The 14,444-nt window shown below is 42.8% G+C and overlaps 1 protein-coding gene across 5 annotated transcripts in view; it reads right to left on the reverse strand.

The window, feature by feature from the left end:
- Positions 1-14,444, reverse strand: part of CACNB2 (calcium voltage-gated channel auxiliary subunit beta 2) — a 355,422-nt gene that overhangs the window by 125,483 nt on the left and 215,495 nt on the right. Inside the window, exon 1 of one of the 5 annotated variants that reach the window (XM_088478601.1) lies at positions 4,767-5,041. The exons of the other annotated variants lie outside the window; for them this stretch is intronic. Coding sequence (XP_088334727.1) covers positions 4,767-4,799 — 33 coding nt within the window. The 5' untranslated portion in view covers positions 4,800-5,041. Of the gene's footprint in view, positions 1-4,766; positions 5,042-14,444 lie in introns of those variants that run through there. 5 annotated transcript variants of the gene reach the window in all.

The following is a 14,444-nucleotide window of genomic DNA, read 5'->3' on the forward strand; positions in this document are numbered from 1 at the left end:
ATGGTCTCTGTACTGGATTCAATTATCCAAATGACTTTGTAGGAAAGTTCTCAGCTGGAGTGTGGTGAAACATGTTTCCCCCTAAACCACCAAAAGGGGTCTCCACATTAGGATCAATGTTTTATTGGCTTGTGCATGACGACCTCATGCAACGCTTATTAATACATTGTTTTTTCCTTTGTAGCTTCCTTCTGTCTTTATATAACCAAGTTGTTTGTTTGTGTTACTCCAGGAAATTAGACAGCTCGGCTGTACTTTCTATATTGCATCTAAAGTGAGAGTTGGTGTCGTATCCCAGACCATTGAAAATAAACTATTACTGATTATAAATATACAGAGAGCTAAAAAAAACAAATAAAACAAAAGAGATCTTCATATAAGCAGCTATATATTAAGTAAGCAATACACAAGTCATTGAATTAAAGTTATCTGCTATATTTATCTACAGTGGAGGCAGCCATTTTGTCCACTTATAAGAATGGGGTTTTTTTTACATTTCATCTAACTAACTGGCTGTCCCTACCCTGTGTGGCTGACAGGCAAACTTTTTGTAAGTTTTATGATCAAGATTTAACTTTTTTTGCCGACATTTGTAATACATGAAAACGTCATTCGACAATTCCAACAATTAACATAACGCTTCGGATAGAAAGAGTAAAACATATGAAACATACTGGCCTATCAGATCCTTAGTCCCAGCTTCCCAAGCCATGAATCATACATAATTGTTTGTGTGGACTGCTAACACGCGTATATTGCCTCAATTGAAAACACATGTCAGCTCGGCAGAATATATTTAGAAATATCACTTAATGAAATGCTGCTTGACAACAAAACTCCAGAAATTTTTTTTTTGTTTTGTTTTGATTTGTTTCTTTTTCAGTTAGAGTAACATTTTACGTCCATCACTTCCTACGCGGTTGTCAGCACAAACAATCTCAAAACATTATTTGGACTGCAACTAAGATTCCTTTACAGGGCCTGTGTATACTCAGATGTCACAGAACCGCTCCAAGCACCATAAAGAGGAGACCGACTGTTGACATGTGCAACCCAGGGAAATAAGAGTTTGTGAACAAGTGGCATTTTCATTGTATAAATAGTTTTAGGTTTAGTCTTTTCAAAGTTGGCTGGAATTTGAACTCTTGGAACTATGAACCGTTGTAGTGCACTACAGATTAATATTGCCCTACTTCCAATGGTCTCAACTCCAAAACTGAAGCTGAAGCTTACCGCAGCCTGACCGGGTCCTGGCAGCTGCGGGGCCAGGAAATCTGCATCCACAGATGCAGACCCTGGCCTCATTTCTCCTGGGAAAACAGGGGTGACATGGCTTGGAAGGGTCTGCGGGCGAGATCGCAAGATTGGTTCTGCACATGCGCAGAACGGGTCCGTCAGGATAGTGTACATTTCTGAATCAGGCCCCAACTTTGGTAAACCCTGTCAAAGCTCCAAAAAAGGCTAAGCCTTCCTGAGCTGGCTAAATTGAGCTTTTTCGCAGCCCCCCTAGAAAGCTATCGGGAATGCTTCTGCAATCGAAAACAGAAGGACGTACACAGATATCTGCAGGGCCGTAATTAGGCATGTGATACATGTGCCATTCCATAGGACAGAGGGCCCTAGTAGCAGCATCATCGCTGCACCACAGGCCTTGCTACTGGCTTGGAACGTCACCCTGCAGCCAGTATCGTTGCTGCAGTGACGCCTTTAGACGCTCCAGACAGGCATTCTGCAGTCTGTAAACTGCTCGGAACTTCCTCAGGACACTCCGGACAGTGCTGCACTTCCTGGTGCTGGAAACCCCGCCCCCTCTGTGCAATGTCATACGTTCAGGGGGCGGGGCTAGCACAGGCCGCCCATCCAACTTGTTACCATGCAGGATATCTGTGACGTTATCCTCACACACAAACAACGAGCTCCATACATAAATATTGTGCCAATCCTCTGCAAATGAATGTTTTGGGGCGAAATTGACTAGATAGTAACTAGACCCCTAAAGCAGTTACTAAGCAGTGTTAGGAGACAGATTGAAAAGTGATAAGGTGCCAGCCAATCAGCTCCCAACTGTCATTTTTCAAACACAGACTGTGAGATGACAGTTGGGAGCTGATTGGCTGGCACCGTATCACTTTTCACTCTGTCTCCTAACACTGCTTAGTAACTAGACACCTTAATATCTACAGTTGGTCCCTAAATACTAAATCATCTTATAATCATTTGTGGAGAGGAATTTCAGAAAGTGTTCCCTTTTAATGGTTTTTAATGGATACAAGCAAGCCCATAAAAGTTCTGAGATTTTGCCTAGTAAAGAAGTAATATAACAGCACATTTCATTTACTATAACACAACAGTAGGTTGATCCTAGTAATAGTGCAATGAAATATACTGATAATAAGCCCTTGGTGCTACCTCCTGCACATAATGTACACAGCTAAGCACAAGCTGAAGGAGAGACGAGTTTGGTACAGGATATGGATCTAGGCCAGGGGCTTATGTATTTCTGGTGGAAGCAGCGATGCCATGGAGGACACATACAGGAAAACAAATATGTGGATCTACTTCCTCTCAAGTAACAAAGATTATCTCTGCTTCCATCTGTGAGCTCAATCCAATTAGGTGCGAATTGCGAGGTGCAAGTTGCTATTTTCACTTCGAATTCGCATAGCGAAGTCATTTAGCAATCCAATTAGCAACTCGCCCTGAATCAGTCAGACTGAATTCGCAACTTTCCACTAGCACCTCCCTGATTTTAATGTCGGGACACTGTGCTGAACCCCTTGGACCCCTAATGACTACTTAGGCATTTGGAAGTTTCCAATTAGCTTGATTAGTCCAATAATTACATGTAATATTTTGGGGTAAAAAAGAAATGTCCTCAAATTACCCCAAAATCAACTTTTTCGTTAGTTTAGGCACCCCAAAGTTAATTCCAATACTTTTTTAGTTGAAACATAATTATTTTTATATTGTTTTTTTTTTATTTTTCAAGGTGCCCTCAAAGTACCCCAAAATCACCCTTTTTCCTACTTTTTTTTTGCATTTTTCGTTTCATTCATTCGAGATAAAACCAAAAAGTTTTTTTTTTATAATTTTTTTGCATTTGGGAAAAAAAAACAATTCAGCCATTTGACACCATTTGAAAACCTATAGTACCTTCCTAATGCCCACAAACAGCCTTCTATATGTTCCTGCTAACTAAATTATCCATTTTGGGAGGTCCAGGATGGTCTCCCCACATTTTCATGCATTTCTCGCAAATCTCATTTGGCAGTCAATTCGCACCCCTCCGCTGCGAGTAGTGTGAATAGGCATTTTTAATTGGATTGGAGAATTCTCGGGAGCGCGCTTTGCTGTGACATGTGCGAGTTTCAAGAAACAAACTCGCTACTCGCCATTTGCACCTAATAGGATTGACCCCTGTTATTGTTTCAAACTTTGAAAGATTAAAGCAAGTTATCATTAGCAGAGAGAGAAGGGGGAGAGGGAGCGACTGTAAAACAAACGAATAGAATGACAGACATTAAATCGAATAATAAGGTTTCTAAATGGTAAAAGCCTATGAAAGTCCATATATATGTATGGCACACACAGAGAACTGTATTGAAACCGTAGTGGGCACTCCGTCTTATGGGCGTGTTATAGGAGTTTCGTGGGCGGGTTGGTGAATGTGGTTACGGACACAGCCGCACACATATGAGGCCATACTCGGACGGATACACTGCATCTGCCATAGGGTTGGTGCAAGTTTCCATGGGGCGAGTAAAGATGCACCAATCAGATTAACTCCGTGTAACGACACTGAATGTAAGCGTCTAAGTCCTTACACATCCAGGCGCACGCTTGTACACCAGGGAAGGACGTTGTAGCGGCATTTGCATTACGTTACAGACAGGCCAACACATGCAGCTGCGACCACTTCTGCTTACACCTCTGCATCAGGAGTTTTATGGTTAACAGTTATTGCCATGCCTAAAAATATTTCCCTACTCCCAAATGTTTAAGCAGTGCTCCTCACAGTGACCATAGGAGGAGGCAATAGCCAATCATGTGACATTATTCCTTTACAGCTGTGATCATATCTTTTTCCACCACTTCGGTTTTCAAAACTCTCTAGGTAACACATATAATCCTGTTATCACTATTATTAACCCCTTTGCTGCTGGCAATACTGCTGAGAGGGGATTAACTGATTTAAAGATGTCACACATGGTCTGTGACATCAATATCAAAGACAAATCATAGGCGACAGTCCCATAACCACATACCCCCCACTTATCCCTGGGGGGCCGAATGGGTTGGATATTTAAGTCCAATCATCAACGATCTCCACATGATCTTCCTTGAAAAGAATAAAATGAATATCCATAGGCTGTTTCTCTGGCTCCTTAGTACATAGGCTCTGTACCTTTGCAGACGCCCGCATGGGTTTGTACCACCTCAGCAATTTATCATCATAGTAATAAACAGGATTAAAACAATAAAAACAACTCCCAGTAGCATATTGGCTTCAGCCTCCCGGCTGCTTTGCCACAATCTGGGCACCGGATGGCTTTAAAAACATGTAACCAAACAGTTATTTTGCTAAATATCACCAAAATTGTTTATCATTACAATTATTTAAAGTAACAATATATACTTCCATTGAAATACTGAGATACTATTTATATTTGCGTACATGTTGCAACATTTAATAGCAGCAGTAATCTACAAATTACATAACAGGCTTTTTAACTTAGAAGAAAGTTATGACATTGCATTGTACTTACCTCGTCTGAATCCTCGCTGCCATAGAGGTACATTGGTGGAGTCCCCTAAGCCAATAAACTAATAACCCAGCATCTCCATGAGGCCAGAGACAAAGAGTTCTTGTTATAACATTCTTGCTCCTACAGCTGGAATACGGAGATGCCTCTTTCTCACGCTCCTCTTTCTGTACAACTATATATTAAGAGTATATGGATTTCTATATACCGTATACTGTATGTGAGGCACAGAAGTAGTCAGGCTGTGCAGTCACAACAGTGCAACAGGCTTCCCTGCACTCAGTGTCCAGGGAATGCAGACAGCAGCATTGCTTGGGATGTGCATATCCGTTCCTGGGAGATGGGAGGCTTTACTTAGGGAAATAATGCAGGGTTCTGGTAAATGAAGGAGTCACATGGTGCCGAGAGAGAGAGGTTCATTGGCTGGTCACATACTATTGCAATTTTCATACACTGCTTAAAAAGTCCTTTTATCTGGTGATGACAGACTCCAGTGATGAACAACCCACAGCAAAAGCTACTGAAATGTTGATGCATTCTTCAGCGCTTAATATATTGTTTTAGTCATTTCCCTGATATAATAATCCCAACTTGTACATATTTTTAATAGGTTTTATCCAACTTCTTACTGAAGGATAATACACACACAAAAAAAGGAAATGATTACCATAAATAGTTGTAAAGTGAATGGTACATAAAGCAATAGGATATCTCTATAATAATTTTATTATTATTATTATATTTTATTTATAGGGCGCCACAAGTGGTCCGCAGCGCCGTACATGCAGTAAAGGGTACACAGAACATTACATTACAATACAGAAACCAACTTATAAACAGAGCACAAGTAACAATTAGCAACACAATTCTCCATACACAGTACAGCTGGGAAGGTGAAGGCTTTCATAGAAGTGCTAGAGAAGAAGGCTGTGAGACAGTGGGGAGGAGGACCCTGCTCCTAGGAGCTTACAATCTAGGGGAAATAATAATTATCAATGTACGGTAAGCATGCATTTTTGAACAACAACATAAACCTTGTGCATCAGACTCTGCACCTCTCTACAATCATTCAAACAAGCTCTTAAGACCCACTACTTCATTAAAGCCTTCCAGCTCTCATCCTAACTTGCTGCTACATCTTCCTTCCTCCCCGCCTACCCTATCTGTGTCACTCCTGTTCGTCTGCCCCTCCCTTTTAAAATATAAGCTCTTTTGAGCAGGGCCCTCTACCCTCTTGTGCTTCTCCCTACTGTATTTTAATTTATCTCTTACTCCCCACTAGGGCAACTAACACTTGGCTGCTTGTGGGGGTGTAAAGTTCGCTAATACAAAAATGTTTATTATCCTTGTCCGTGTGTTGTATTGTATTGTAAGTCGCTGGCTACTTATTTGTTTATGCTGCGGAACCTTATGGCGCCATATAAATAAATTATAATAATAATAGTGGCGTATGTATAATGGGTGCAAACGGGCCCTGGGTCCATGGGGGCACACAAAGCACACCTTGCACCCAGGGTCTAAAATACTACTCCAGAAATCTGCGTCGGCAACGCTTAACTGGTGACTGAAAAAAATGGCGCAACGGCTATTTTGCGCACGTGCAGTGGGAAAATGGCAGCAGCTCCATTTCCCCAGGGGCCTGAGCATGTGCTGTAGACTCTGGCACAGCTCCAGGGTAGGGATGAACTTTGGAAGACTGTAATCGAATGGTGGGATGGGCTTCCGCTATCAAATGTTGAGAGGCGGCGGAAGTTAACCATCGCATCACAAGCATTCAATGGAAAATCCATCACACAGTGTTATGAATTTGCGCACGCGCAAAACCCGGCTGGAGTTGGAGGAGTCGGACTATCGTGTCACGTCAATGGAGGAGAAGGAGTGGATTGGCGCAGCACAGGACCAGGAGTCAGAATAGCTGCAACGCTGCCGACCACCAGAGTGACTGACTGACTCTGCTGCAGTGACCTTGCAGTGCTGCTGCTGACTAGTGTGACTGTGACAGGTTTACACTACGTGATACTGTGCAGTATTAGTACATATACAGCTGTCCTACCACATGCACTTCAGAATTGTGCCGGTTTCTCCGTCAAGGACCACAGATTCCGGTGATTTATATGAGAACAATCGGGACCCCGTAGATACAAGCAATTTGGATCTATTACGCTACTCCACCTGCGTCTCCCTCCCTAAACACTGGCCGATGATGTGTTGCTCCCGATGACACAGCTCCATCTTCAACATCAGGTGGATGCCTATACATCTCATGGGGTGCGTAATTCACCGAGGCAATGCCATCCCACCACTGCTACTCCGGGACAGAGTACTGGGGATCAAGATCTGCAAGGTGGTGAGGTTGATTCACGGTGAGGAGGATGAGCTTGAAAAGCCAGTATGTGGGCTCACTGATCCTTATATTGTATACCTGGATAGATGTACATGTAATTTCACAAAGTGGATCCCTGCATTTTAAACGGTTTTCTAAAGGCTTAGTGGACTCTATATCTGTTTTTCTTGAGGCTATTTTGCCCTACTCTATACTAGTTTTTTATATATGTAAATTATTTTTGGCCATATTAAGTGGTTTTATTACATGTAAGGTGTAAAATATATTCTAACAATTATGTTATAGTAAATTAATTTGTAACTTTTTACTAATGCGCTCCCCTGTGTGTGTGTTTTTTCGGCTGTGTATTTAGTGTTTCCAGTACCTTTTTGGGAACTGCAAAATGGGTAACAATTAATTATATATATATATATATATATATATATATATATATATACATACATATACATACACACACACATTTTTTAGCCTGATTTAGATATTTAGTTACATCAGTGTTCCAATTTCGACATTAGGGTTAGGCTGCGTGGGTGAGGGAAAGTTAGGGAGGGTTAGGGTTGGCTGCGGGGAGGGAGGGTTAGGCTTAGGCTGCGGGGAGGGAGGGGTGGGGAGGGTTAGGCTGCGCGGAGGGAGGGTTAGGCTGCAGGAGGGGAGAGTTAGGTTGCGGGGAGGGAGGGTTAGGCTGCTGGCTGGAGGGTTAGGCTGCAAGGGTGGGGGGGAGGTTAGGGATAGGCTGCGGGTAGGAGGGTTAGGCTGCATGGGTGGGGGAGGACAGGATTAGGCTGCAGGCAGGAGGGCTAGGCTGCAAAGGTGGAGGGAGGTTAGGGTTAGGCTGTAGGAGGGAGGGTTAGACTGTGTGGGTGGGGGGAGGTTAGGGTTAGGCTGCAGGCAGGAGGGTTAGGCTACGTGGGTGGGGAGAGGTTAGGGTTAGGCTGCGGATGGGAGGGTTAGGCTGCAAGGTTGAGTTAGGTGTAGGGAATAGGGTTAGGGATCCCAGTGGCATCATTGGGGTCGGTGTCACCCAGTGTGCCTACTCATCCTTTCATCCACTCTGTTCGTTATGCGCGCACCTTAGGTGCGCTCGCTCGCATAAGTGGTGTGGCCTCCTGCCCGTGAAGCCCCGCCCCCTGATGAATGACATTTGGGGTCTGTCCATTATCATGCTCCATTCTCATCATGTTGGGGGCTTGCCCAGCAGTCCGGGAGCTGTTGGGCAGCCCCCTGTCTCTCCCAGAACAGTGCAGATGACGAGCGCATGCATGAGTCATCCATCACCGCTAACATCGCTGGTTGGTGACATTATCCGAGGGGGTAACACCAATATATTAGAGCAGCTCTGCTATTTTGGTGTCAATCCCTCGGATGGTGTTACCCAGTGCGGTCCTCACCCCCTTAGTGATGCCACTGGGATAACGGAGAGATACTTACCTGAACGCTGGAGGATCGGAGGTCTGACCGAGAATGAACAGTCACATGACAGCTGGGACCCCAAAGCCATGCTGTAGCCGCTGCAGCTGTCCGGAGCAGGTAAGTCACCTTGTCAACATATTATACCCAACCCTAACAAACTAACATAAACAGATCAGACAATAAAGCAGGAAGGAGTTGGGGGATGCAGGTGTTGGCTCAGATGCGGCTCTGGGGACACCTGTTGCCCATTACTGCTCTATATCATAACATTTTAAACTGATTGAGGGATCTCATCTTATACCCCAGCAGCCATATGACTGAAAAAATTTCATTAACAGAGCTAGATACATGCGGTAGTACAAATACTGTGGATGCTCAAGCATGCTGAAAACTAGCTCCTATTCTCTATATGATATCAATTAAGAAGAGTACAGTTGTTTTCCTTAAACAGAGTACATTTAGGTGGCCCAGAATATACTGTATCCACCATGAACTAGAGGTATATTTACTAAAGTGAGTTTTTAGAAGTGGAGATGTTGCCAATAGCAACCAATCAGATTCTAGCTATTATCTTCTAGAAGGTGCTAGTTAAATGTTAAGTAGAATCTGATTGGTTGCTATGGGCAACATCTCCACTTCTAAAAACTCTCACTTTAGTAAATATACCCCATAGTCTAAAAAGGAAACTGAATAAATGGTTTTGGGGCATTGCACCAATTGTCACCAAATGTTTGTAATGTTCCCAGCATCAGTACACTAGGGGATGATTCAGAGTTGAACGCTTTGACGATTTTCAGACAGTTGAGCGATTATCGGTGCTTCTGCGCCATAGTCGCATTGTGCACGTGCGGCGAATGAATTGTGGTCAAGCTCGCTGTGAGGATTCACTAGCAATTAATTAACAAGAAGAAAACCATTTTGTGGGTGGTTCCGGGGAGTTCCGGGTAATATGCAGGCGTGTCGGGGCTGTTTCCTGGGCATGTACTAGCCAGCATCTGCGATCGTGCATGCAGGGAACAAAGCTGTAGCGTTTCAGTTACCCCAGTCATTCTAACTGACTATAGACACATCGTGGAGTCGATGTTTTCAGGATCTGTGTACAATGCTGCGTTTGTGTACTCGATTGTGGGCGTCTCAATACAAATCCCGCCGGCTGATGCATTAGCATATTGTAGCAATTGCTAAGTGGCAAAATTTGCAAATGCGTTTGCATTAGTGTACAGATCTGAATCAGGGCTGAATCATACTGTACAACATTCACAGGAAAACTCCACACAAGCCCCCGTGCCGCCCAGCCCGCCCAGGGCACAAAAGTGTTTTTAAAGATGCACAGAACAGCTACTGGTTTTTGTTTAGAAGGGGGTTTAATCCTTGTATTGGTATTTGAAATATGTTTGTGTCATTATTTTTTTGTTTGTTTCAATCCAAAAATCTGTTTCCCTCATTCAGCCATGTAATAGAAATGTGGCAGGTAAAACTTATTAATAATGCTTCCTTTCTTTGTCTCCCAATAATAAGTGATGGGAAGGAAAGAAAATGAAACATGTAGGAAAAATAATGTGCATTCTAACAACACAAACATTCATGTGACTCTAATCATTGACTTTTATGTATCATGTCCTTTTTAAGAATAAAGAAAGAAATAAACACATAAAAGAAATCCTGTGTGCCTGAGGCCGAAGTCTGGGTGACTTTTCCTCTCTATGATGTACAATAGTTATAGAACATCCTACAATAAAGCTACTGTACTATTTGCAGTATACTGTATAACTCTCTTTAAGGGAAATATTGGTACTTGTGTACTTTACAGACTCATTGCAGAGAGAAACTAAAGAAGAAAGTTGTCCCCTCGCGGGCTCGCTGCACTCGCCACGCTTCAGTTATATTCCCCATCTATACCCACTTGGATGGTAGGGAATGACGCTGGACACTGGCTGATGACGTCACACTGGCTGATGACGTCAGGGTTCTGTCCATGAAGAGGACACTCGGGTTCTCTGCAATGAGTCTGTAAAGTACACAAGTACCGAAATATTTACTAACATGCGGGTTTGATGTTGATCATAGCAACCAATCCGATTCTACTTTACATTTATCTAGCACCTTCTAGAACAGGGGTTCCCAACCACGGTCCTCAAGGCACACTAACAGTCCAGGTTTTAAGGATAGCCATACTGGAGCACAGGTGACTTCATTAGTACCTCAGTTATTTTGATTTAACCATCTGTGCTTAAGCATGGATATCACTAAAACCAGGACTGTTAGTGTGCCTTGAGGACAGAGGTTGGGAATCTCTGTTCTAGAAGATAATAGCTAGAATCTGTTTGGTTGCCATGGGCATAGCAACCAAACAGATTCTAGCTATTAAAACTTGGAGAGAGATAAAGTGGAGAGCGATCAGGGGGAAGATGTATGAAGCTCTGGAAAGTGATAAATTATACCCCTTTTCCACCAAAATTCCGGGTCTGATCCTATCCGGATCAGACCCGGAATTTAGCCGGCGCCGAGTCGGGATATTCCCGAGTCAGCGCCGCTCACACCGGAGTCGGGTCTGCATAAACCCGGCGTGAAAGTGGACGCTTCGAGATGACGTCATCTCCAAGCGCCACTGAAGCCGGACCAATCAGCCGGCTAGCAGCGCACTCCAGGTCACGTGTATTATGCACACAGACATGACCTATACTTGCCTACTCTACTAGAACGTCTGGGAGACTTCCAAATTCCATGGAGTTTTATCACATTATTGGGGAATAGACCAGCCTCCTGAATATCGTTCACCTAGACTGTTCTGGAGCATGATGATGAGACTGTTGGTGAATTGTGTCATCATGTTGCTCGCTGCCACAAATTGCCTAGTGCCCATGCCCCCCACACATCTCCCATTTATACCCAACGGGCAGAATTTACGTAGCAGCGGAGGCTTCCCGGCGGGTTGCAGGTACATACAGTATATAAAACGGCACCCAGAGTCAGTGTAAAGCCGCTTATAATATTCACCTGCAACCCGCCAGGAAGCAGCGGCTTACAGAAGCCGCTGCTTCGTAAATTCTGCCCAGCATCTGGGCTGTTTTGGAAGTGCGGTCTTAAAAGTAGGAAAGTGTTTTTCACATATAACATCCCAGAATACAATGTTGCACATTATAATTTTGCGTGGTACAAAATAACAATTTTTTTCTACTTGTGGTTTAAATTTAGATAAGGATTTTCAGACTTACAAATATGCAACAATTAAATGAGTCCCTCTATTGCATCCTGTTTATTGCACATAGTAAATGTGACTTTTCAAAGGCTCAGCAAATTAAGAGAAATGTACATCAGATAGAAATCTGGCATGTGTGGAATTCTATGTACAGTATGCGTTTACAATGCTTTTAAAGGGTTTCAATGTAGGGTCTCTGTATAAGTCACCGGTCATGAGTTACAATGAATCATTAAAAAGTACAGTAATCATTGCAGCTGAAGTGATGTCAAACAGGACAGATGTGTCTTCATACACTGTGGATTCAGTCACCAAACAGCCCGTCCATGCGCACTGCGTTCAGAATGACTTTCACGCTCAAAATGTGCATCTTATTCCCATAAATAATACAACTGGAAGCGACAACACTAATCTACTAGATTACATTGATGAATTTGATGTGCGACATTTGCATATCTGTGTGTGAAGTGCTACGATGCAGCAGCCGCGGCTTTTTCTCACGCCAAGTTCCCTTGCTCTTCATCTGTAACTTTCTACGTGTTAAAGTCTTTGGGGTAAATTTACTAAAGAGAGAGTTTTTAGACGTGGAGATGTTGCCCATAGCAACCAATCAGATTCTAGCTATTATCTTCTAGAAGCTGCTAGGTAAATGTTATGCAGAATCTGATTGGTTGCTATGGGCAACATCTCCACTTCTAAAAACTCTCACTTTAGAAATGTGCATGTGCATTTGTACAGGTTGGTAAAGAGTTAATTCTGTGCGGCAATGGTGGGATACAGAGAGGGCTTCAGAGGGTAAATGCAATCAATGTGCACTGGACTAGATAACTAAGAGCAGCACTCCAAGAACAAACCTAAACAAATCACTCATCAAAAAAATCAAACTGCAAGACACATTTTGTCTTTATCTAGCTTGGAGTAGCGCCTTTTTTTTTTTTAAATGAGAACTCTTCCACAGCTATTCTTCTGCATGTCAAACATGAAGCTGTATGACAGTATTTAATCAAAATCACTAAATCATCAAATACAGTAAGTACCGAATCAAAATTAAAGATGTAAATTGTCTTTCTCAAACCATTTCATTTCTAGGCTTTGGCCACCATTGTCTATTTTGTTTTTATGTTTGTTTTCTAAAATGACCATCCTATCAGCCAAAGCTCTGCCCACAAGTTTTATACTGTAGGCGGTAAATTTACTAAAGTGAGAGTTTTTAGAAGTGAGTTTTAAAAGTCATGTTGCCCACAGCAACCAATCAGATTCTAGCTATTATCTCCTAGAAGGTGCTAGTTAAATGTTAAGTAGAATCTGATTGGTTGCTATGGGCAACATCACTTTTAAAACTCACTTCTAAAAACTCTCACTTTAGTAAATTTACCCCTAGGAGTCGTATATTTTATTAAACTCACGAATGTATGCTGTTAGTAATGTACAGCCTTTGGACAATACTAGTGAAAATATTGACAGTTGAAAAGTAGTTACCGGTATTATAAAATTTACTGGAAATATTCTGTTCTGGATGGAGCGTTGTGCCCGGAGTGGTCTTAACGTGTTTATCTGGTCTCGAGATTTGGTAGGGGGGGGTGGCACTACCATATATTAGGCTCTATTACCATGCAGCACAATTGAGTCATTTGCGGACTTGAGATTTAGATACTGCAAATGACATTTTGCACTCTCTGATGGTAGCCCAGGTGGTCCTGGGTCATACTCCCCTTCAGGCACTGCTGAGCGGTCGAGAACCTCTGTCTGGTATCCCTCTGGTCACACAGGAGGTAAGGGTATGGAATTTGGGGTATATTTACTGTGGACGGAGATAAAGTGGACAGAGATAAGGTACCAACCAACCAGCTCCTGTCATTTTTCAAATACAGCCTGTGACATGGCAGTTAGGAGCTGATTGGCTGGGACTTTATCTCCGTTCACTTTATCTCCATTCAAGGATTAGTAAATAGATCCCTTGGTCTCTAAGCTCTTGGGTTGTCAAGGTATTGACCCGACTACTCCACTGTGGAATGATTGTAGGTTGTACGAACTTGCCGGATTGCAGACTAGAGTGATGTGTTGCAGGTGGGGGGTTTCCTCAATTGGGCAACTACAGTATATGAGGATAACATATTTAAAACATTTGCTCATCTCCAGTCAGAGTTTGGATTGCCATCGACTCAATTCTGTAGATATCTACATACATTATCTGCTCAGTTCTCAGATCCCCTCCCCCTATTATGGAGTCTCCTCTAAAAAACTGTATCGGCACGATTGGCCCCTGTCGCACTCTTAGGTCTGTATTACAGCTATACGATCAATTATCACTCCACTACTTTGCCATATCCCACGATTTTTTGGAAGATCACAGGTCCTCTTCAGGATGAGTGGGCTATGACTGTCTACAGCTTCTATGAGGTTTCAACAGATACAATTGTTCTTTCTTCACAGAACTTGCCTCACCCTGAAATAGTAATATAAATTTGGAGGGTGCTCTAACTGCCTAACCTCGCGAAGAACATTTTGGCATCTAATTTGCGACTGTCCTATCATTGGGGCCTTCTGATCTAAAGTTATTCATAATGTGTCATCCACTGTCGATACTGACGCCTGTTGTGTCCTCTTTAGGGATCATAGCAGACGGCATGCTAAATAGATACACTAGACTGTATGTTCTCACAGTCTTTTTGAGGTTTGCATAGCCCATTCCTGTACCTCATGGTAAAATTATGTTACTAGCTTCTAT

This window comes from Taudactylus pleione, unplaced genomic scaffold, assembly GCF_031769625.1.
Source record: "Taudactylus pleione unplaced genomic scaffold, aTauple2 ptg000216l, whole genome shotgun sequence".
NCBI classification, from domain to species: domain Eukaryota; kingdom Metazoa; phylum Chordata; class Amphibia; order Anura; family Myobatrachidae; genus Taudactylus; species Taudactylus pleione.